The 24,795-nt window shown below is 43.2% G+C and overlaps 2 protein-coding genes across 4 annotated transcripts in view; one reads left to right on the top strand and one right to left on the bottom strand.

Moving 5' to 3' along the window:
* The window catches only part of tgfbrap1 (transforming growth factor, beta receptor associated protein 1), a 76,402-nt gene extending 72,237 nt beyond the window's left edge, over positions 1-4,165 (bottom strand). For both annotated transcript variants that reach the window (XM_068033818.1, XM_068033820.1), the window contains exon 1: positions 4,082-4,165. The gene's annotated coding sequence lies outside the window, so the exon portion shown is untranslated. The remainder of the gene's footprint in view (positions 1-4,081) is intronic.
* Positions 4,166-4,412: 247 nt separating this feature from the next.
* On the top strand, positions 4,413-24,234 carry c6h2orf49 (chromosome 6 C2orf49 homolog). Of its 2 annotated transcripts, XM_068033816.1 has the most exons (5): positions 4,413-4,564; positions 6,657-6,826; positions 13,071-13,443; positions 20,600-20,750; positions 23,401-24,234. In XM_068033816.1, the coding sequence occupies exons 1-5, from the start codon at positions 4,466-4,468 to the stop codon at positions 23,511-23,513; spliced, it is 906 nt and encodes a 301-aa protein (XP_067889917.1). In that variant the 5' UTR covers positions 4,413-4,465; the 3' UTR covers positions 23,514-24,234. The 2 variants fall into 2 exon arrangements, with proteins under 2 accessions (XP_067889917.1, XP_067889918.1); XM_068033817.1 differs by lacking the exon at positions 20,600-20,750 and having other exon boundaries at positions 4,416-4,564.
* Positions 24,235-24,795: the final 561 nt, after the last annotated feature.

The raw sequence follows: 24,795 nt of genomic DNA, 5'->3' as shown, positions 1-24,795 counted from the left end.
CCACTGGCAGAACAGACCCAGTAGAGGTGGCGGCACAGTGGTATATAGTAGGGAGGGAGTTGCCCTAGGAGTCCTCAACAATCGACTCCAGACCCCATGGAGTCTCATGGCATCAGGTCAAGCATGGGCAAAGAAACCTCCTCCATGTTGAACACCACTTGGAGGAAGCACTGAGGGTGGCAAGGGCACAGAATGTACTCTGGGTGGGGGACTTCAATATCCATCATCAAGAGTGGCTCGATAGCACCACTGCTGGCCGAGTCCTAAAGGACATAGCTGCTTGACTGGGAATGCAGCAGGTGGTGAGGGAACTAACAAGAGGGAAAAACATACTTGACCTCGTCTTCACCAATCTGCCTGTTGCAGATGCATCTGTCCATGACAGTATTGGTAGGCGTGACCACCGCACAGTCCTTGTGGAGATAAAGTCCCGCCTTCACATTGAGGATACCCTCCATTGTGTTGTGTGGCACTATCACCATGCTAAACCGAATAGATTTTGAACAGATCTAGCAATGCAAAACTGAGCATCCAGAAGGCACTGTGGGCCATCAGCAGCAGCAGAATTGTACTCAACCACTTTCTGTGACCTTATGGCCTGGCATATTCCCCACTCTATTACCATCAAGCCAGGAGACTAACCCTGGTTCAATGAAGAGTGCAGGAGGGTATGCCAGGAACAGCACCAGGTATACCTCAAAATGAGGTGTCAACCTGGTGAAGCTACAACCCAGGACTATCTGCCTGCCAAACTGCGTAAGCAGCATGCGATAGACAGAGCTAAGCGATCCCATAACCAACGGATCAGATCTAAGCTCTGCAGTCCTGTCACATCCAGCCGTGAATGGTGGTGGACAATTAAACAACTAACTGGAGGAGGTGACTTCACAAATATCCCCATCCTCAATGATGGGGGAGCCCAGCACATCAGTGCGAAAGATAAGGCAGAAGCATTTGCAACAATCTTCAGTCAGAAGTGCCGAGTTGATGATCCATCTCGGCCTCCTCCTGAGGTCCCCAGCATCAGATGCTAGACTTCAGCCAATTCGATTCACTCCGCGTGAAATCAAGAAGCACCTGAAGGCACTGCATACTGCAAAGGCTATGGGCCCTGACAATATTCCGGCAATAGTACTGAAGACCTGTGCTCCAGAACTTGTCGCGCCCCTAGCCAAGTTGTTCCAGTACAGCTACAGCACTGGCATCTACCCTGCAATGTGGAAAATTGCCCAGGTATGTCCTGTACACAAAAAGCAAGACGTCCAACCTGGCCAATTACAGCCCCATCAGTCTACCCTCAATCATCAGTAAAATGATGGAAGGTGTCATCAACAGTGCCATCAAGCAGCACTTGCTTAGCAATAACCTGCTCAGTTGGGTTCCGCCAGGGCCACTCAGCTGCTGACCTCATTACAGCCTTGGTTCAAACATGGACAAAAGAGCTGAACTCAAGAAGTGAGGTGAGTGTGACTGCCCTTGACATCAAGGCAACATTTGACACAGTATGGCATCAAGGAGCCCTAGCAAACTGAAGTCAATGGGAATCGGGGGAAAACCCTCCACTGGTTGGAGTCATACCTAACGCAAAGGAAGATGGTCATGGTTGTTGGAGGTCAATCATCTGAGCAGGAGTTCAATGCAGGAGTTCCTCAGGGTAGTGTCCTAGGCCCAACCATCTTCAGCTGCTTCAATGACCTTCCTTCAATCATAATGTCAGAGGTGGGGATGTTCGCTGATGATTCCATAACGTTCAGCACCATCCGCGACTCCTCAGATACTGAAGCAGTCCGTGTAGTAATGCACCAAGACCTGGACAATATCCAGGCTTGGGCTGATAAGTGGCAAGTAACATTCGCGCCACACAAGTGCCAGGCAATGACCATCTCCAACAAGAGAGAATTTAACCAATTCCCCTTGACATTCAATGGCATTACCATCACTGAATCCCCCACTATCAACATCCTAGGGCTACAATTGACCAGAAACTGAACTGGAGTAGCCATATAAATACCATGACTACAAGAGCAGGTCAGAGGCTAGGAATCCTATGGCGAGTAACTCATCTCCTGACTCCCCAAAGCCTGTCCACCATCTACAAGGCTCAAGTCAGGAGTGTGATGGAATACTCTCCACTTTCCTGGATGGCTGCAGATCCAGCAACACTCAAGAAGCTCAACACCATCCAGGACACAGCAGCCCACTTGACTGGCACCCCATCTACAAACATTCACTCTCTCCACCACTGACACACAGTGGCAGTAGTGTGTACATTCTACAAGATGCACTGCAGCAACGCACCAAGGCTCCTTAGACAGCACCTTCCAAACCAGTGACCTCTACCAACTAGAAGGACAAGGGCAGCAAATGCATGGGAACACACCACCTGCAAGTTCCCCTCCAAATCACACACCATCCTGACTTGGAACTATATCATCATTCCTTCGCTGTAGCTGTGTCAAAATCACAGACTGCAGCAGGTCAAGAAGGCAGCTCACCATCACCTTCTCAAGGGCAGTTAGGGATGGGCAATAAATGCTGGCCTAGCCAGCGACGCCCTCAACCCATGAGGGAATAAAAAACTATATTCTCCTGAATCAATACTCCACCCCTCCCTCCTTTCTTTCCTTACCTATCGTTCCTCAACACCTTGTATCCAAAAATATTTAGTATCTAGTCCTGACTTTTTATGATAAAAGCAAAATACTACAGATGCTGGAAGTCTTAAATAAAAACAAGAAATGCTGGAAATACTCAGCAGGTCTGGCAGCATCTGTGGAGAGAGAAGCAGAGTTAACCTTTCAGGTCAGTGACCCTTTATCAGAACTGATGAAGGGTCACTGACCTGACGTGAAACTTTAACTCTGACCTTTTATGAGCCTGGTCTCAGTTATTGTCACATTATATTCTCACATTACTATCTGTGCCTGCAGCTCACTAACCTTAATCTACTACACTCCACACATTCACATACATGCTCAGTAAACCTAATTTAGATCTTATTGCATTCCCTCTGACCCCACCCAATGCCTTACTATTTTACACAAAAACAAGAAATGCTGGATTCACTCAGCAGGTCTGGCAGCATCTGTGGAAAGAGAAGCAGAGTTAACGTTTCGGGTCAGTGACCCTTCTTCGGAAGACCCTTCCGAAGAAGGGTCACTGACCCGAAACGTTAACTCTGCTTCTCTTTCCACAGATGCTGCCAGACCTGCTGAGTGAATCCAGCATTTCTTGTTTTTGTTTCAGATTTCCAGCATCTGCAGTATTTTGCTTTTATATTATTGCCTTACTATTTTACTCTGGTGCTATCTGGCTCTCCTAATTCTTTGTGAACTTTATTGTTCCCGCCTAGTTCCCATTCCACTGCCAAGTTAGTTCAAACTCTCCCCAATAGCATTTGCAAACTACCCCCACAAGGAACTAATCACAGATTACCTGGTCATTAACACAATGGTCTTGCGGTGCACAAATTACCTATCTCATTTCCTGCATTACAACAGTGACAAACCTTCAAAAAGAGTTAACTGCCTGAAAAACAGTTTGGGAAAACATGAAAAGTACTATATAATTGGAACTGCTTTCTTTTATAAGATAATCAACGACCTATTGCCAGTCCAAAGACAAGTTAAGTACACACATTACTCAGTCCAGATGGACAGAATTTTGGAACATGCAGCATAAAAGAACCAAAACTTCATCACTGATCTAACCTGGCCACTAAGATCTGTTGTGGGAGGCACTTCATTTTCCCACTCAGTATCTCAGGAGGCCATCGAACAGATCGTTCATGTAGATACACCATTATAAGCTTTTCCCGTAGTACTCAATAACAGAATAAACCTGCAGCACTAGCATTTTATCTGTAAACAGCTGTGATTCACCAGTTAACATGTAAATACAACTGACTTAATTCCCGCTGAATTACGAATTATGACACTGTCCCTATAACCCTTCCCCAACGTGATACCCGAACTCTGTTTCCTCGCAACATTCGGTAATCTCACCATATTTTAATCAATTTACACATCACCAATCACCAGACCCCCAAAACCCTAACAATCCAACCTCCTCCTCCTCTTACCCAAATCTCTCAAGCCAACCCCACAGCTGATGTCTTCCCCAGCTGTTCTCCTCCTACTGCTGATATCCGGCGCTTTCCAATGTGTTTCCGGTCATGTGACCTTAGCGAGGCGACCCTGGCTGTCAAGTGATCTTAACGGTAGCACCTGCTCCACCGGGGGGCGCTGCCGACACTCTCGGTCTCTCAGGTCATTGCTCGAAATTCCGCCGGGCGGCGCTCGCGCCCACCCCCCCACATCGCTCCCAACCCCCCAATTGTCAAGTTCGCGCCGGCGCAGTATGACACAACTGGCAGCTCCCCGTCTGTGACGTACAAGCGGTTCATTAACGCTCTGATTGGTGAAGCGGAGATCACGTGGCACTAGCTTTGTCGGCGGTTGTTAAGATGGCGATTGCACTGGCTGGAGTGAGGGAGTTTGATTCGCATTTGATGTTGCACCCGGAGCTGCTGTCCGGGGACTTTCTCCTGCAGCTATTGCAGCAGGTGAGGGGGAGAGCGATGGGGAAGCATACACTCCTATACGCCGAGTTGGTGGCGGGCTCCGCGCGGCCGGCCTTGTTGTGAGAGCATCTGCAGGGGGGCTCCTGTGGGACTCAGCAGGCAGATGTAATCCAGTTATCACCTGAAAGTAGTGTTACCGAAATAAACAAATGGATAACTAATCGTGCGCTATGGAACCTGGGGGAATGTGTTTGAAAGCCTATACACATAGTAACACCACATGATTTAGGGCTTGGGGTTACTGGTTTAGGGTTAAAACCTGTTATTGACATCGTCAGTGTCTATTCGTCATCTTCCTATGTAAAGTGTAATGTTGCCAATAGCTTAAAAACTAAACTTAACTAATTACTATTTAATTGGTAAAACAAACTCGTCCAAATTTGAAAATGTTGCCTTAGCTGTGCTAATTTAAAGCCTGGGGCAGCAGAAATGCAGAGACTTGTGGGATTTTAGCTACAAGGTTAGGTTGGAGAAGCTGGGGTGTTCTCCTTGGAGCAAAGGATATTGAGGGAAGATTTGATTGAGGTGTACAAAATTATGTCAGGTTTAGATAAGGTAGACAAAACCTTTTCCTATTAGTATATGGTACAAGAACTAGGGGACACAGATTTACCATTTTGGGCAAGAGATGCACAGGAAATGTGAGGAAGAACTTGTTCACTTGGCAAGTGGTATTAATCAATGATTTCAAAAGGAAGTTGGATGGGCAGTTGGAAATAACCATGCAGGGCTACAGGGATAGAATGGGGGAATGGGACTGACTGGATTGTTCTACAGAGAGCTGGCATGGACTCAATAGGCTGAATAGCCACCTTCTGTGCCCTAATGACTTTATGGCTTGTGATTTTTTTTTTGTTTCCCCTTTTGCCTTGTAGTTTCCTCCTTATTTAGGGTGACAGTATGTTGTAATTAGGAAACTAGAATAATCAACCACTGAGAGTTGTAGGATGACCAGATTAGGTGGTGACAGGTTGTGAATCAAAAGCCAGATATGGGGGCCTTCATGCAGTTTTGATTACCAATATTAAATAAAATGGCTAGCTAAAATTATAGTTTTATTTATTTATTTTTTATTTATTTAGAGATACAGCATTGAAACAGGCCCTTCGGCCCACCGAGTCTGTGCCGACCATCAACCACCCATTTATACTAATCCCATATTCCTACCACATCCCCACCTTCCCTATATTCCCTGACCACCTACCTATACTAGGGGCAATTTATAATGGCCAATTTACCTATCAACCTGCAAGTCTTTGGCTGTGGGAGGAAACCGGAGCACCCGGCGAAAACCCACGCAGTCACAGGGAGAACTTGCAAATTCCACACAGGCAGTAACCAGAATTGAACCCGGGTCGCTGGAGCTGTGAGGCTGCGGTGCTAACCACTGCTATGGACTTTCCTTTCAAATTGCTCCAACCTATTTCTTCCATTAGTTTAGTTTAGAGATACAGCACTGAAACAGGCCCTTCGGCCCACCGAGTCTGTGCCGACCATCAACCACCCATTTATACTAATCCTACACTAATCCCATATTCCTACCACATCCCCCCCACCTGTCCTTATATTTCCCTACCACCTACCTATACTAGGGACAATTTGTAATGGCCAATTTACCTACCAACCTGCAAGTCTTTTGGCTTGTGGGAGGAAACCGGAGCACCCGGAGAAAACCCACGCAGACACAGGGTGAACTTGCAAACTCCACACAGGCAGTACCCAGAATTGAACCCGGGTTGCTGGAGCTGTGAGGCTGCGGTGCTAACCACTGCGCCACTGTGCCGCCCCATTATGATTTAGAGCTGGTACCAGTAGATCAAAGTCAGTGCAAGTGTAAAATATCTCACTAAATTATGGATTTCAACCTTAATCTTTAAAACCACATTCAGTTGAATGTTTCATGAGGCATTACTACAGTTACTGTGTCATCAGGGGGTTGATTGCTTGAAAATAAACATTTGATATTTTTGTTTCTGTGTCATATGGGAGCAGTTTGAAAGCAACATGTGCAGTGTGATAGTTATCAAGTGCAACTGTTTGTGGAATATAACTATATCTGCATGATTTTCTTCAGAGAAAAATAGCTACTGCAAACCTGCACGATGCTGAGAAGGATCAGATTGTTGAAGTGTACATTCAGCATGTCATTCCACTGCCGCAGAGAAAACTGCCCAAGAATAGATGGGGAAGAATGATGGCTGAGAAAAGAGGACAACAGTCCATGTGTGCTACACAGAACAAAAGGTATGTAATTCTTATATTGTACAATGAAGTTAAAAATGTTCATCGGTTTCTTTATCGTTTGTTATTGTAGGAACTGCTGCTAACCATTCCAGGTCATGTTTTTAATTTTGTTTTTACACTTCTTCAGGTGGTGATGTCAGCAGTGGTTTTCACACAGTCAGCATTAAAAAAAGTTAACAAGTGCTCACTATGGCAACAAATATTTATTTGGATGTGAATAATGGACTGGTGACTTTAAGACAGATCACAATTCAGTTGTCAACAGAATTGGTCAAATACATTTTTTGAACTCAGTTTTTTTTAATTCACTTTTGGGATGTCGGCATTGCAGACCAGGACAGCATTTATTGCCCATCCCTAATTGCCCTTGAGGTGGTGGTGAGCTGCCTTTTTGAACCACTGTAGTCCATGTGGGATGGGTGTACCCACAGTGCTGTTGGGGAGTTCCAGGATTTTAACCCAACAACAGTGAAGGAATGGTGATATAGTTCCAATGGTGGTGTGTGGCTTGGAGGGGAACTAGCATGTAGTTGTGTTCCCATGCAACTGCTGCCCTTGTCCTTCTAGGTGGTAGAGGTCACAGGTTTGGAAGGTGCTGCCTTGGTGCGTTGCTGCAGTGCATCCTGTAGATGGTACACATTGCTGCCACTGTGCATCGGTGGTGGAGGGAGTGAATGTTTGTCTATGGGATGCCAATCAAGTGGGCTGCTTTGTCCTGGATGGTGTCGAGCTTCTTGAGTGTTGTTGGTTACTCTCCAAGTAAGTGGAGAGTATTCCATTACACTCCTGACTTGTGCCTTGTAGATGGTGGACAGGCTTTGGGGAGTCAGGTGGTGAGTTAATTTCCAGCCTCTGACCTGCTCGTGAAGCCACGGTAATTATATGGCTACTTCAGTTCAGCTTCTGACCAATGGTAAACCCTAGGATATTGATAGTGAGGGATTCAGTGATCGTAATGCCATTGAATGTCAAAGAGAGATGGTTAGATGTTTGACATAGTCATTGCCTGACACTTGTGTGGCACGAATGTTACTTGCCACTTATCAACCCAAGCCTGGATATTGTCCAGGTCTTGCTGCATTTCTACATGGACTGCTTCAGTATTTGAGGAGTCGCAAATGGTGCTGAACATTGTGCAATCAGCAATGAACGTCCCCACTTCTGACCTTATGATTGAAGGAAGGTCATTAATGAAGCAGCTGAAGATGGTTGGGCCTAGGACACTACCCTGAGGAACTCCTGCAATGATGTCCTAGAGCTCAGATGATTGACCTCCAACAACCACAACCATCTTCCTTTGCGCTAGCTTTGAATCCATCAAGCAGAGAGTTTTCCCCGATTCCCAGTGACTTCAGTTTTGCTAGGGCTTCTTCATGATATGCTCAGTTAAATGTTGCCTTGATGTCAGGGGCAGTCACTCTCACCTCACCTCTGGAGTTCAGCTCTTTTGTCCATGTTTGAATCAAGGCTGTAATGAGGTCAGCAGCTGAGTGGCCCTGGTGGAACCCAAACTGAGAATCACTGAGCAGGTTATTGCTAAGCAATTGCTTAGCTCTGTCTATCACATACTGCTTACACTGTTTGGCATGCAAGTAGTTTCACCAAGTTGACACCTCATTTTGAGGTATGCCCTCCTGCGCTCTCAATTGAATCAGGGTTGATCCTTCGGCTTGATGGTAATGGTAGGGTGGGGGATCTGCCAGGTCATGAGGTTACAGATTGTGGTGGAGTACAGTTCTGCTGCTGCTGATGGCCCACAGTGCCTCATGGATGCCCAGTTTTGAGTTGCTAGATCTGTTCGAAGTCTATCCCATTTAGCACAGTGGTTGAGCTATACAACACGGTGGGGGGTATCCTCAGTGTGAAGACGGGTCTTTCTAAGGACTCTGCAGTGGTCACTCCTACCGATACTGTCACAGAGAGATGCATCTACGACAGGCAGATTGGTGAAGACAAGGTCAAGTATGTTTTTCCCTCTTGTTGCTTCCCTCGCCACTTGCCGCAGACCCAGTCTAGCAAATATTTCCGTTAGGACTCGACCAGCTCAGTCAGTAGTGGTGCTGCTGTGCCACTCTTGGTGATGGAGTTTGAAGTCCCCCACCCAGAGTATATTCTGCTCCCTTGCCACCCTCGGTGCTTCCTCCAAGTGCTGTTCAACATGGAGGAGTACTGATTCATCAGCTGGGGGGTGGGGGTGGTGGGTGTAGGTGTGGAAGTAGATGGTAATCAGGAGGTTTCCTTGCCCATGCTTGACCTGATGCCATGAGACTTCCAGGGCAACTCCCTCCCAACTGTATCCCACTGGGCCGCCACCTCTGCTGGGTCTGTCCTGCTGGTGGGACAGGACATACCTGGGGATGATGATGGCGGTGTCTGGGACATTGTCTAATAGTTATAAGTTTTATAATTTTTCTGCTCCACTCAGTTCAGTGAAATTCTATTTTATTTGTAGCTATATGGATATTACAGAATGGAAACAAAAATTGTATAAAATCACTGAATTATCTTTGAAATTCAAGTAGTTTCAATGAACAGGAAAAGTTCAGCTGCAATCTTTTGAATAATATATGGGATTGCAGTACTTGTGTCTTGCCATTTTGTTCTGGAATGCTTCAGTGTTTGTTGGCCTTCATGAGTAAGGTTATATTTGCCTAATTTTGATGAATATAAATTTGGATATGTATATGTGTTTGTATTCAAAGGCGTTATGCTTATTATTTATAATTCACTCATTCATTTATAAAAACATGGCAATTCTGATTACTTTCTTCCACTTCAGTTTTCTAGTTTTCCAATATTCAAGATAATATATTTTGCTATGAAATAATTTGTTTTGCAGTGATTTCTACAAATCTTTGGTGCTATATGTTTAGAAAAAGGTGTAAATTTATTTCTGATATCCTAAACACATTTATTTGAAATGACTGCAAGTAATTCATAATGTTATGCGATTGTGCAACAATGATATAACAATCTTTTCATTGAAGAGTAAAGTGTTCTAATTTGACTACATATGTAGAATTAGAATTAGAACATTACAGCGCAGTACAGGCCCTTCGGCCCTCGATGTTGCGCCGACCTGTGAAACCATCTGACCTACACTATTCCATTTTCATCCATATGTCTTGTCTATCCAATGACCACTTAAATGCCCTTAAAGTTGGCGAATCTACTACTGCTGTAGGCAGGGTGTTCCACGCCCTTACTACTCTCTGAGTAAAGAAACTACCTCTCACATCTGTCCTATATCTATCACCCCTCAACTTGAAGCTATGTCCCCTCGTGTTTGCCATCACCATCCGAGGAAAAAGACGCTCACTATCCACCCTATCTAACCCTCTGATTATCTTATATGTCTCTATTAAGTCACCTCTCCTCCTCCTTCTCTCCAACGAAAACAACCTCAAGTCCCTCAGCCTTTCCTCGTAAGACCTTCCCTCCATACCAGGCAACATCCTAGTAAATCTCCTCTGCACCCTTTCCATAGCTTCCACATCCTTCCTATAATGCGGTGACCAGAACTGCACGCAATACTCCAGGTGCGGTCTCACCAGAGTTTTGTACAGCTGCAGCATGACCTCATGGCTCCGAAACTCGATCCCCCTACTAATAAAAGCTAACACACCATATGCCTTCTTAACAGCCCTATTAACCTGGGTAGCAACCTTCAGGGATTTATGCACCTGGACACCAAGATCTCTCTGTTCATCTACACTACCAAGAATCTTCCCATTAGCCCAGTACTCTGCATTCCTGTTACTCCTTCCAAAGTGAATCACCTCACACTTTTCTGCATTAAACTCCATTTGCCATCTCTCAGCCCAGCTCTGCAGCCTATCTATGTCCCTCTGTACCCTACAACATCCTTCGGCACTATCCACAACTCCACCGACCTTAGTGTCATCCGCAAATTTACTAACCCACCCTTCTACACCCTCATCCAGGTCATTTATAAAAATGACAAACAGCAGTGGCCCCAAAACAGATCCTTGCGGTACACCACTAGTAACTAAACTCCAGGATGAACATTTGCCATCAACCACCACCCTCTGTCTTCTTTCAGCTAGCCAATTTCTGATCCAAAGCTCTAAATCACCTTCAACCCCATACTTCCGTATTTTCTGCAACAGCCTACCATGGGGAACCTTATCAAACGCCTTACTGAAATCCATATACACCACATCTACTGCTTTACCCTCATCCACCTGTTTGGTCACCTTCTCGAAAAACTCAATAAGGTTTGTGAGGCACGACCTACCCGTCACAAAACCGTGCTGACTATCGCTAATGAACTTATTCTTTTCAAGATGATTATAAATCCTGTCTCTTATAACCTTTTCCAACATTTTACCCACAACCGAAGTAAGGCTCACAGGTCTATAATTACCAGGGCTGTCTCTACTCCCCTTCTTGAACAAGGGGACAACATTTGCTATCCTCCAGTCTTCCGGCACTATTCCTGTCGACAATGACGACATAAAGATCAAGGACAAAGGCTCTGCAATCTCCTCCCTAGCTTCCCAGAGAATCCTAGGATAAATCCCATCTGGCCCAGGGGACTTATCTATTTTCACACTTTCCAAAATTGATAACACCTCCTCCTTGTGAACCTCAATCCTATCTAGCCTAGTAGCCTGAATCTCAGTATTCTCCTCAACAACATTTTCTTTCTCTACTGTAAATACTGACGCAAAATATTCATTTAACACTTCCCCTATCTCCTCTGATTCCACACACAACTTCCCACTACTATCCTTGATTGGCCTTAATCTAACTCTAGTCATTCTTTTATTCCTGATATACCTATAGAAAGCCTTAGGGTTTTCCCTGATCCTATCCGCCAATGACTTCTCGTGTCCTCTCCTTGCTCTTCTTAGCTCTCCCTTTAGATCCTTCCTGGCTAGCTTGTAGCTCTCAAGCGTCCTAACTGAGCCTTCACGTCTCATCCTAACATAAGCCGCCTTCTTCCTCTTGACAAGCGCTTCAACTTCTTTAGTAAACCACGGCTCCCTCGCTCGACAACTTCCTCCCTGCCTCACAGGTACATACTTATCAAGGACACGCAGTAGCTGCTCCTTGAATAAGCTCCACATTTCGATTGTTCCCATCCCCTGCAGTTTCCTTCCCCATCCTACGCATCCTAAATCTTGCCTAATCGCATCATAATTTCCTTTCCCCCAGCTATAATTTTTGCCCTGCGGTATATACCTGTCCCTGCCCATCGCTAAGGTAAACCTAACCGAATTGTGGTCACTATCACCAAAGTGCTCACCTACATCTAAATCTAACACCTGGCCGGGTTCATTTCCCAGTACCAAATCCAATGTGGCATCGCCCCTGGTTGGCCTGTCTACATACTGTGTCAGAAAACCCTCCTGCACACACTGGACAAAAACTGACCCATTTAAAGTACTCGAACTATAGTATTTCCAGTCGATATTTGGAAAGTTAAAGTCCCCCATAACAACTACCCTGTTACTCTCGCCCCTGTCGAGAATCATCTTCGCTATCCTTTCTTCTACATCTCTGGAACTATTCGGAGGTCTATAAAAGACTCCCAACAGGGTAACCTCACCTCTCCTGTTTCTAACCTCGGCCCATACTACCTCAGTAGACGAGTCCTCAAACGTCCTTTCTGTCGCTGTAATACTCTCCTTGATTAACAATGCCACACCCCCCCCTCTTTTACCATCTTCTCTGTTATTACTGAAACATCTAAATCCCGGAACCTGCAACATCCATTCCTGCCCCTTCTCTACCCACGTCTCCGAAATGGCCACTACATCGAGATCCCAGGTACCAACCCATGCTGCAAGCTCACCCACCTTATTCTGGATGCTCCTGGCGTTGAAGTAGACACACTTTAAACCAGGTTCTTGCTTGCCAGTGCCCTCTTGCGTCCTTGTAACCATATCCCTGATGAGATTATGTAGATTATAATTGATATCACAGATGTTGATCAACATTAATGTGTCATACTATATTTGCAATTCACTTACAATAGTGAGTAACCTCCTGTAATATCCAACTAGCAGAACATCTTTCTAATCACTTGCATCGTTTGTGGGTTGAAAACATTACTTGAGTTAAACATTTCATGGTTCCCCAAGAGCATGCTCTCTATTCTCCAGCATTTTATTGAGAAGAATGACATTTTTGACTAATGAATTATGTGGTTTACATTTCAAGGCATTCTATTTGACATTTTAATATAGCTTACAGCCTTTTATCACTTATTTTGCAGACTGACAGCAGAGGGTTCGAGGAAAAGACCTCTAATTGTGTTTGATGGCAGCTCTACGAGTACGAAAATAAAACTCAAAAAGACCGAAAATGGAATGGCTGATCAAGTAAACCAACTGCCCCCAGGGATCATAGGCACCAGCCCCACTAACAAACTTGATGTCCAGCCAAGTGGCACAAATATTCTGACCGATAATAATGCAGTCAAAAGTCCAATTCAAGGTGCTGTACCTAGCAATGGTATGGCTCCCATGAAACATGGAGGCAATATGCCTTTGAAAACCTCACCATTGCCTTATCCAATATCTCCTGGAGGCACCAATCCAATAAAACTAAAACGAGCACTTGCAAAAGATGGAGAGGGAGATGCACCAGTAAGTTTTAAGATTTACCGTTTTTAGCCAGACCTAACAGCAGATGCAGACATAGTTTTTTTTGCATGCTTGTGTAATTGAGATGTAGCAGCTGTAATGTAACTTTTTATATGGATGGAATTTGATGAAATGACCATGAACTGTATCAGCTGAAGAACAGGTCCTATTGAAGAATGGCATTAGATCAGCTTGTTTGTTAATTGAAAATTATTTGATAAAATAGTAATGCTGTAATGGTTCAAGTTAGTGCATTTGGTCCAATAAACATAATCGTGTCTGAGCTTACATTTTGTTTGGTTTTTTTGAATGATATTTATTACTTAGCATAATTAGTTATTTTTGAATAAAAATTACTACACAAGACAACCTAGTCCTAAGCTCACATTCCAGCATTAGTTATCACTGCAGTCTCCTAGTCAGTGTGTGAAGAGTTGTAATTCCATTGTTCATTTGGGTGCCTCTGTGCACACATGCATAAAGTCGTAATCTTTAGTTCTGTTCAGATCATGTGTAGATCAGAACAGAAAATGTCACCCTTACAACTGTCAAGTGCCAGTGAGCTCGTAAATGTTCCTTTTCCCTCTGCCTGCAATCTATTTTTGAAGGGAAAGGTTAGCCAGGATTTAGGAGTTTATGTAATATAAATACTGTGAAGCTAAGTATTTTTAATTGTAAAATGTGCAATATTTCAAATTTTCTATCTGTATTTGTTGCTGATGTGAACTGTTAAAGTAACCTGTTGCTGCATTCCAAGAGGTATCAGTATTATTAGATTTTTAAATAGGCTAGAATATCAACTTCTAATGAGCCTGTTGCCAAGTTAGTGTATATGGTGACGCTTTTTAAGGCATTGCAAGCCTTCTACAGCTGGGTCTGAACTGTGGTCCATGAGCTACATCTGCATCACACCCCTCCTGCAATCACTAGGAATCCAGCCTCAAAGACCAAACAAGTCAGTCCTATTTCTACTTATTTGTTGATTTTTCCTGTTTAAACTTTGTGCGCCTTGAGGAGTAGAAAGAAATGGTTTTAACACATTGATGGATCCTAAATTGGAACACTAAAGTTTCTTAATATCTGTAGCCAATAATATGAAAATTGATTGGAAAAATGGATATAAATCATAGGGAATGATTTTCCTGGTCTCCGCCCAAATACGCTGCATCTGTCCCGCCAGGTGTGCTTGAATTTCCTGTCCCTCCCACCTGACCAGACGTCGGGCCAGAAAACTAAAGTACAATTACAATCCTTGGGCCCCCATTATCTGAAGTTCTGCTGGGGTGAAAGTTGTACTTACCTGGGGCTCCTCTTCAGCTTGTTGCTGGGTCCCCTCAGATCCTCTGATCTGAGGCCAGTTTTTTTAAATTCATTCACGGGATGTGCGCGTCACTGGCCAGGGCAGCATTTATTGCCCATCCCTAATTGCCCCTGAGAAGGTGGTGGTGAGCTGCCTTCTTGAACCACTGCAGTCCATTTGGGGTAGGTATACCCACAGTGGTTAGGAAGGGAGTTCCAGGATTTTGACCCAGCGACAGTGAAGGAATGGCGATATAGTTCCAAGTCAGGATGGTGTGTGACTTGGAGGGGAACTTGCAGGTGGTGGTGTTCCCATGTATTTGCTGACCTTGTCCTTCTAGTTAGTAGAGACTCCGGATTTGGAAGGTGCTGTCTAAGGAGCCATTTGCAAAGTATATTTGCCTTTTTCATGGGATACCCAGACCCCATGGCTGCAGTAAAGATTGGTAATGCCACTTTCTACTTCCATTACTTTAACAGTATTGGGCCTGCCTTGTGCCTACTGCAGACACAGGCCCAGCTCTACTGATCTGGGAAAGCCCTGGAAATTCTGGTACAGTGTAAAGGCTGCAGAGACATGGTATAGCTAGAATCCATCTCTTTTTTTTCCTGATCTTTGTGCCTGGAGAATGAACTTTTCCTGGGGACAAAGGTCAGGAAAGTTGGCCCCTAATTAGAATCATAGAATGGTTCAGCACAGAAGGAGGCCATTTGACCCATCTTGCCTGTGATAGCTCAATGATAGACCTATCTGTTTAATCCTAGTAGTCTGCTCTTTCCGGATAGCCCTGTCACTTTTTTCATCCTCAGTATTTATCCATTTCTCCTTTGAATGTTGCTATTGAATCTGCTTCCACCAACCTTTCAAGAAGTGCATTCCAGATCTCTGACTCTATTGTGTGTATCTAAGTGGCCCATGAAGACTAACAGATTTTACACTGCTATTTTAGACCTCTTAACCAAGTGATCATGTGCTGAATAGAGAGTATTAGAAAGCTATTTGGTGATAGCGGACATTGTGCCCAAGCCAGGTAGGACAGGTCGATAATGAGGGGACATAGATATAAGGTTAAATAAAAGGGATTTAGGACAGAGCAGAGGAAACTTTTGCACATAATTGTGAGGCTGTGGAATGCACTGCCAGAGCAAGTGATTGAAGCAGAGACCATGTCTTCTTTTAAGAATAGGTTAGATCTGTGATTGTAGGAAAAGGGTTAATGTAATATGGAAACAGGGTGGGCACATGTGATTCGGACTACTGCTTGTGTAGACAACAACACCTACTAGAACATTGATTTCTGTTACCAGTAGGTAGATTTTACTTGTGCATGTAGTTGAGTTTGGTTCGTCATTTCTCGAACAAATAGGCAGCTCTCACATCACATTTCTTTTATGGACAGTTTGGTATTGTCCTTACAACAATCAATTCTCTGACCAGAAGTACAGATCCTGTATATGAGTGGAGGGCCTGCCTTCAGCTAATAGGACAAATCTAAGTACAGTTTACCTTCACATTAATTCCTTTACATGCTTTGTCAATTGACTGCTAAGTCCGAAATACAAGAAAGAAGGTTGTTAAATTAATCCTAACAAACCACCTAGAAATCAAACTTAAAAAATGAAAGTGAATATGACCACGTGCATCCAGATTGTATGTCAGTAAACATGAGATGATTATGTAAAGCATGTTTGAGTGGAAAAGCAAGGACCACTTTAGTGGATTAGGCAGTAGAGATTTGATGAGTGATGCAGGTATGCAACTAGAGACTCTGGTTGAGATTGAATCTCAGCTTTATGCCTGTTTTGGGGCATAAAATGAACCAGTTTTTCTGGAGTTTTTGGTCCTGTCATGGTAAGTTCAGACACCAAGCCAAAATAATTCATTCTGCTGGAAAGATTTTGAAGATCAGATTTGTTAAATGAAAAGAAGCAAACATTAAGTTGCATGATAATTCTGCACGCTTCCCCTGGATATCCATGAAGAGACAGCAGAAAATCATTGCCTGATCCTCGCTAAACTTTTGCAGTAATTGTAATGGCCACCATGAGGACGGCCTTTTAAGCAGGAATTTTTAGTTTGAAAGAAGGAATAGGTTTAAAAAGTAGTTGGAATAACTGGGAAAGTTATTGTTTTTATTTCAAAGTGCTGGAAATACTCAGCAGGTCACGCAGCATCTGTGGAGAGAGAATCAGAGTTAACGTTTCTGGTCTATGACCTTTCATCAGAACTCATCTTTCATCTGCTTCTCTCTCCACAGATGATGCCTGACCTGCTGAGTATTTCCAGCACTTTGTTTTTATTTCTGATTTCCAGCATCTGCTGTATTTTGCTTTTATTATATGGGAGTTATTGCCCCAGTTTGAAGGAATGTTTTAAAAGGTATGAAAGTATACTCAAGCAAACTTTCTGAAAAGTTTTGATGTGCATCCAAGGTACAATTAGCGTATTATAATGGATTTTGAATCATAGGAATAGGCCATTCAGTCAGATTGAGGCTGATTTGTACTTCAACTGCATTTAACCCTATACTTTGATGCCCTTATCCAATGAAAATCAATTGATCTGAGTCTTGAAAATTTCAATTGACTCAGCATCTATAGCCTTTTGGGGACAGAAATTCAGATTTCCAATATCTTGTATAAAAAGTGCTGATTTCACTCCTAAATGACTTCGCCCCCTGTTCTGTATGCCTAACATCCTCTTCCAATGCCTCTCCACTGTTGTCCAGCTGGGTGGAACTGCTCTTACCTGGTTCCATTTAAATCTATCTGATCGTAGCGATGGCTTCCCTTCCTGCTCCTGCACTGTTACCTCTGGTGTACCCCGAGGATCTATCAAACTGCTTATCTGACATCCATACTGGATGAACAGAAATTTCCTCCAATTTAATATTGGGAAGACTGAAGCCATCGTTTTCGGTCCTGCTCCAAACTCTGTTCCCTTGCTACTGACTCCATCCCTCTCCCTGGCAACAGGCTGTTCGCAACCTTGGTGTCACATTTGACCCAGAGATGAGATTCCGACCTCATACTTGCACTGTCACTAAGACTGCCTGTTTTCACCTTTGTGACTTCGCCCCTATCTTTGCTCATCTGCCTTTGTTACCTCTAGATTTGACTATTCTAATGTACTCCTGGCTGGTGTCTCACATTAAAGGCCAGCTCGGGTCTGCAAATGAAACCCGACCTGAGCCTGTCAGAACCACATCCAACCCGAGCCCGAACCGGCCCGAGATCTTTCATTTTTTCCCGCACCCGACCTGACCATCAGTTAACCTTCCGTTTTTCACTTTGCTTATGTGCACAAGCTTAAAAAAACTGTAACTAAACAGCCTTTCAAGTCCAAAAAGTACATTAACATTGAAGCCAAGTACCAGAGGTGGTGATAGTGTGCCTGACCCGACCGGAGCCTGAATGCCGGACGCGGAAGAGTGACCTGATCCGAACCCGACACGTCGTTGGGTCCTGTCTGGTTCGAGTCGGGTAGCCATGCTCTATCTCACATTCTACCCTCCATAAATTTGAGGTCATCCAAAACTGTCTTGATGCACACCAAGTCTCGTTTATCTATCGCACCCGTGTTTGCTGAACTATATTGGCAATCGGTCAAGGAACATCTTGATTTTAAAATTCTCATCCCTCAAATCCCTCCATGGTCTCACTCCTCCCTATCTCTATAATCTTCTTCAGCCTCACTACCCTCCGAGTTAGGTGCACTCCTCTAACTCTGGCCTCTTGAGCATCTCTGATTTTGATCACTCCACCATTGGTGGCTGCGCCTTCAGTTGCATAGGTCCTAAGCTCTGGAACACCCTTCCTACGCTTCTCCGCCTCTCCATCCCGCTTTCCATAAGACACTCCTTAAAACCTAGCTCTTTGACAAAGCTTTTGGTCATCTGACCTAATATCTCCTTTTGTGGTTCAGTCATATTCAGCATGTTATCATTTTGAACACCTTGATTACTCCCCCTTCAACTGTATAAACTCAAGGGAATGCAACTTGTCCCTATAATTTAACCCTTTAAACTATGGTGTGAATCTGCATTGTACCCCCTCCTAGACCTTCCTGAGGTGTGTTGCACTAAACTGAATGGAATACTCCAGCTATGGTCTGGCCAAGGCTCTGTGCATCTGAAGTATAATTTTCTCATTATATTTCAGTCCTTTTCAGATAAAGGCCAAAATTCCATTAGCCTTTTTGATCATGTTTTGTACCTCTGTCCGAGCTTTTAGTAATTGGTGTACATGGACCCCCAAATCCCTTTGGCGAGACAGTTCCAAGTGTCTCACCATTAAGAAAATATTCCTATTCAATCCAAAGTGGATTATCTCCACGGCGCAGTGGTTAGCAGCCTCACAGCTCCAGCGACCCGGGTTCAATTCTGGGTACTACCTGTGTGGAGTTTGCAAGTTCTTCCTGTGTCTGTGTGGGTTTCCTCCCACAGCCAAAAGACTTGCAGGTTGATAGGTAAATTGGCCATTATAAATTGCCCCTAGTATAGGTAGGTGGTAGGGGAATATAGGGACAGGTGAGGATGTGGTAGGAATATGGGATTAGTGTAGGATTAGAATAAATGGGTGGTTAATGGTCGGCACAGACTCGGTGGGCCGAAGGGCCTGTTTCAGTGATGTATCTCTAAACCTCATGCTTCCGCACATTTAACTCCATCTGCCAAGTTTTGCCCACTCAATCTATGTACATTTGTAACTTCCTGTTCCCATCTATGCAACTTTTTATGCTTGAGCTTAGCCTCATCTGTAAACATGGATATATAACTCCATTCCTTAAAACAAGTCATCAACTTGTATGCTGAAGCGTATAAGAAGGCCATTTGGTCCATCGTTCAGTGCTGGCTCTTTGAAATCAAGCTGGTCCTATTCCCCTATTGTTACCCATAACCCAGTATTTTTTTCCTCTTCAACTATATATCCAATTAGTATTGAATCTTCTTGAACCACTCTTTCAAGCAGTGCATTCCAAATCATCATAACTCATTGCATAGAGGTCCTGTAGAGGTCATGGATTTGGGTGGTGCTGGTGAAGATGCCTTGGCAAGTTGCTGCAGTATATCTAGTTAGTGCGCACTGTAGCCTCGGTGTGCCAGTGTTGGATTGGGGGGGTCATGGCAGGGGTAATTAAGCAGGCTACTTAGTCCAGGAAGGTATCGATTTTCTTGAGTGCTGTTGGAACTGCACTCACCCAGGCAAGTGGAGAAGATTTCCATTATACTGCTAACTTATGCCTTGTGGATGGCAGAAAGGCTTTGGGGAGTCGGGAGGTGAGTTACCCGCCACCGACCTGCTCTTGTAGCCGTGAGCATTTATGTGACTGGTTCAGTTAAGTTTCTGGTCAATGAAAATCCCAGAATGTTGATGTTGGGGCATTCAACGATGGTAATGCCATTGAATGTCAAGGGGAGGTGGTTAGACTCTGTCCTATTAGAGATGGTCATTTGCCTGGCATTTGTGTGGCACAAATAGTACTTGCCACATATCAGTCCAAGCCTGAATGTTTTGCTTCATGCAGGCTTGGACTGCTTCATTATCTGAGGAGTTGTGAATGGTACTGAACACTGTGCAATCATCAACGAACATCCCCACTTCTGACCTTATGTTGGAGGGAAGGTCATTGATGAAGCAGCTGAAGATGGTTGGGCCCAGGACACTGCACTGAAGAACTCCTGCACTGATGGCCACATAGCCGCCTCCTGTTCAATGCTGTAACCATTCTATGATTCTATGTCTTTCGGCTGAGATGATTGGCCTCCAGCAATCACAACCATCTTCCTTTGTGCTAGTTGTGACTCTAGCCAGTGGAGAGTTTTTTCCCCTTGATTCCCATTGACATTAATTTTGCTAGGGCTCCTTGATGCCACACTCTGCCTTGATGTCACTCTCAATTCACCTCTGGAATTCAGCTCTTTTGTCCATTTTGGACCAAGGCTGCAATATTGAATGGAGTCGGATGGTCTTGGTGGAACCCAAACTGAGCAGCGGTGAACAGGTTGTTGGTGAGTAAATGCCACTTGATAACACTGTTGACACATTCCACTTTACTGATGATTGAGAGTGGGCTGATGGTGCGTTAATTTGTCATATTGGATTTGCCCTTTCTCTGGACGGGTCACACCTAGGCAATTTTCCACTTTGCTGGGTAGGTACTAGTGTTGTAGTTATACTGGAACAGCTTGATACAGTTAGTTCTGGAGCACAAGTCTTCAGCACTACAGCCTGGATGTTGTCAAGGCCCATTGCCTTTGCTGTATCCAGTATTTTCAGCTGTTTCTTGCTATGTGAAGTTGAATTGACATTTCTCCTAAACTGTGTTGCCTAAGATTGGACACTGTACTGCATCTGAGGCCTAACGAATGATTTTTAAAGATTTTGTATAACTTGCTTGCTTTTGTACTCGATGGCCTGGAGTTTCCACTTGGTTGCAATACTTGCATGGCCCGCGTGGCGTTTACCATTGATATTATTGATAACGCAGCGTGGGTAGCCTCTTGGCAGCGCCATCTGGCCCCAGGCAATCTACGTAGTCTGCAAAGCAGTGCTATGCAAACAAATTAATCCCCCATAAGTTCCAAATCTATATAGCTTTGGAAAATTATGACTAATGTATGTACAATATCCTTGCCCTATTTCTTTTGACATCCTGGCATGTTAGTTTTTAGGTGCTGGAAATCTGTCTATCTTAAAAGTCTATTATTTTCACCATTATCATTTTTTAAAACTTTTATCTGCACCACTTATTACTTTATTCCATTTTTGTAGCTCTCCCTGAATTTCCATTTTTCTTTGCATTTTTGAAAACCTTTTGTTTCCTTCAGTGCCTTTATGAATCAGTTGCAAAGGTACTGAAGAACCAAAACAAAACTAGACCCAGGCATCTTGCTGAAGCTAGATGGTCATCTATGGCCTTAAACGGGAAGTGGCGATCGATGTTGTTCTTTCTTGTGTCTTGGTCTGAAATTAGCTATTGCCATTGAGGAGTTTGGCCATGGCTTGTTTCCTCCATGGATGAAAAATATTTTAAATCGGGGACCTATAGAAGTATTTCCCCCAACTGCCGCCCTCTTTTTTTTCTCTTCTCCCAACCCCCAACAGCTCACCTCTTCCCCAAGTTCAGATAAAGTAGTTCTGCATCTATGGTAGATAGAAAGGAGTAATCTTTCTCGAATGCAGGGATCATGACACAAGTAATCACACCATAGTCAACATACTTACTGATCTATCTTTCACACTTTGTGCAAGAGATCTGAGGAAGTTTTGAAGTTAGGTTTTCTACCTTTTTCTAAAGATTATATTGCTGAACAATTTTTCATGGGTTCATCAATGTAACATTACCCAGGAAATTCCTGTGTTTTCTTCTGGTCTGCATGAGAAATCTTAATTGTACCGGTCTTACAGCTCATGATAGTAGTGTTGTAAAAACTAAGGGATGCTATTTCTGGCTGGGCAAAGAGGACCTGATGAAGGTGGTCAATGCCATGCTAAAAACTGCAGCATAATTGTAGATTTTCAGTATTTCTATGAGGGAAATGCTAATGACGGGCCAAGGAACTCTTTTGTTCATTTTAATGCTTGAGTTAATGGTTTATTTGGTGAGTCCCTCAGAACTGTCTTTCTTTCACCAAGAATGTTGGTGCTGATCCAATTGTCCAAACCCCAAAGCAGTCAAGCTGTATGTCTGTAGGACTGCCTTTGATTGAGCTGAAACCAATTCTATTGTTTTCAAGGAGCCAACTGGCAGCCAAGGCAGTTATCAGGAAAATTCTAGGAGGAAAGGTGATTTATTTCACATGGTGCACTTGTTTGGAGGAAGTTTCTCAGTTTTAATGGTCGAGGACATCAATTTATCCCCAACACAAATAATCCCTTGGGTGAGGAAACTAGAAACTACCAATCAAGGTTTCTTTCTTCATTCCCACCAAAAGGGAATTAATCCAAATGCCAAGAAGATAAAAAAAAACAAAGTGCTGTAAACATTCAGCAAGTCTGGCAGCATCTGTACAGAGAGAAACAGAGTCAATGTGTCAGATTTGACTTTTCCCAGTTCCGATGAAAGGTTCAAGACCTGAACCATTAACTCTGTTTTTCCCTCCACGGATGCTGCCAGGCCCTCTGAGTATGTCCAGCATTTTGTGCTATTTCAGATTTCCAGCATCCACAGTATTTTGCTTTTGTGAAAATGAAAACATTGTTGGTCAAAGCCATAGGAAAGGATAATAGCACTGTATTTGACAAATACCTGCTTGAGCTTATCCAACCTATATTTAAGGCTTTGCAAGGGTAATACAGGTGGTGGACACCATACAGTTGAGGCATCTGTGATGCATGGCCTGGGGAGGAATTTTGAAGTACATAGACACTGGTCTTCCCTACGTACCACTCTCATGCCCTATCAAATAAAATAGGCAAAAAATGTCAGATTGCATTTGCTTATTGTTCGTTAGATATTTCACTGCAGAGTTGAAAATTGTATTTCGTTCTTGCATAATGCTGATAAAACACAAAGCATTCGTAAAACTTTTGTAAAGTCTAAATGCAAGTTGTATTCAGCTATCATATACACACCTTCGATCTTGGTGGCAATTTAATTGTGAGTACTTTATCACTGTTATATACATATTGCAAATAATGCTTTGTTTTTCCCTGCAGGGGGAGTTAAGATCTACAGAGCCAAAGAAAAAGATTCAACATGTTACCTGGCCATAAGGTCTGACAGTTCTGATATTACAGAGAAGGTGTTTCATTTACATCTTATGATGTAGCCGTGCCAACCAGGCTGTTGGAAATGGCAGACTGGGAAACCAACTGGGAATGAGGCACCTATTGAGCAGTTAAGAGGAATCCGTGATCATTTTGGTTCTGTAAAATAGCCCAACCAGTGAAGTAGCATCTCTCACTGAACAATTTTATACCACAATACAATTTATATAATTCCTTACAACGTCAGATTTTTTTGTTGATGTAGTTGCTTTCCATTTATGAAAGGAACCAATGTCATTTTTGAATAGAAATAGGAATATTATGTCAGTCACATCAGGTATAATTCATCACTTTATGCACAATTTACACAAGTCTGCATTTAACTGTGTATATGCTTGGTCTAAATCTGGGACTCATTTTTAAAAGTGTCATAAAAATAGGGAAAGCTCATTAATCTGGCATTGTTAATTTTGCACAGTTTTTTTCCATATAATCATATCAGTTTTCCAAACTTAACTCATGATAGAACATATGGCATTTTAATGTTGCAAACTAAAGTCTCTGGGGGAAAAAAAAAACACTGGTTGATGTTTCTCTTATGTACCAATGAAAACTTGTGCATGCCGTATGAATAAATCCGGCGAGGACAAACTTCAGGATAGGGAGTTTTTCATCAATTCCGCAATTCTGCTATAAATAAAAATTTGGTTCTATTACTTTATCAATGGGTAATAAATTGTCATCTCAAATTTTAAATAAAGCTGATAAGAACTTTCCATGTCAGACATGATTAAGCTGTGTGTGTGAATATTGAAAAGTTAGCTTAGTAACTTGAAACCTCTATTTAGTTGTTAAGTATGTTTCTGTCTTCAGCTTCTGGATTTATATCAAAACATATAAACTAACAACCCTCAATGCAAACAACCATGATTCTGTACATTTTTTCCTCATATAGTAGTTTGCCAATTAAAGAATGCAAGTAGATGATCCACATAGAAAGAAGTTCCATTATAGCACAGGGGTCACTTCTCAGAAATGTCCCAATGCACTTCACAAATATTGAGTTACTTTGCAGTCCCGTTACTGTTATACAGGTGAAGATCACACATTGAATATAATTCTTATCTAATAAGCAGCTCTGACTAAGGCATAAGAAACAGTCTTGAATATATTAAGATGGGGGGCCTATTAGGTAAATAGTATATGTGATGTATATTTTAAATATTGTTGAATCATTGTGTTGTGTCCATCAGGGTGTTGGATATGAAACAGTTTCCCATTTTAGGTATTCAGTATTAGCATAAAACACTCCCAGGTCCAGTATACCACAGCTATCTTCAGAGT

Source organism: Heterodontus francisci, chromosome 6 (assembly GCF_036365525.1).
Source record: "Heterodontus francisci isolate sHetFra1 chromosome 6, sHetFra1.hap1, whole genome shotgun sequence".
NCBI classification, from domain to species: Eukaryota; Metazoa; Chordata; class Chondrichthyes; order Heterodontiformes; family Heterodontidae; genus Heterodontus; species Heterodontus francisci.
This window is presented reverse-complemented; position numbering and strand designations above follow the sequence as displayed.

Coding starts and splice junctions, on each gene's coding strand:
- c6h2orf49 (XM_068033816.1), top strand. CDS start 4,466: ATGGCGATTGCACTGGCTGGAGTGAGGGAGTTTGATTCGCATTTGATG. Junction 4,565..6,656: donor TCCTGCAGCTATTGCAGCAG/GTGAGGGGGAGA, acceptor GATTTTCTTCAG/AGAAAAATAGCTACTGCAAA. Junction 20,751..23,400: donor CAGCGGTGAACAGGTTGTTG/GTGAGTAAATGC, acceptor TTTTCCCTGCAG/GGGGAGTTAAGATCTACAGA.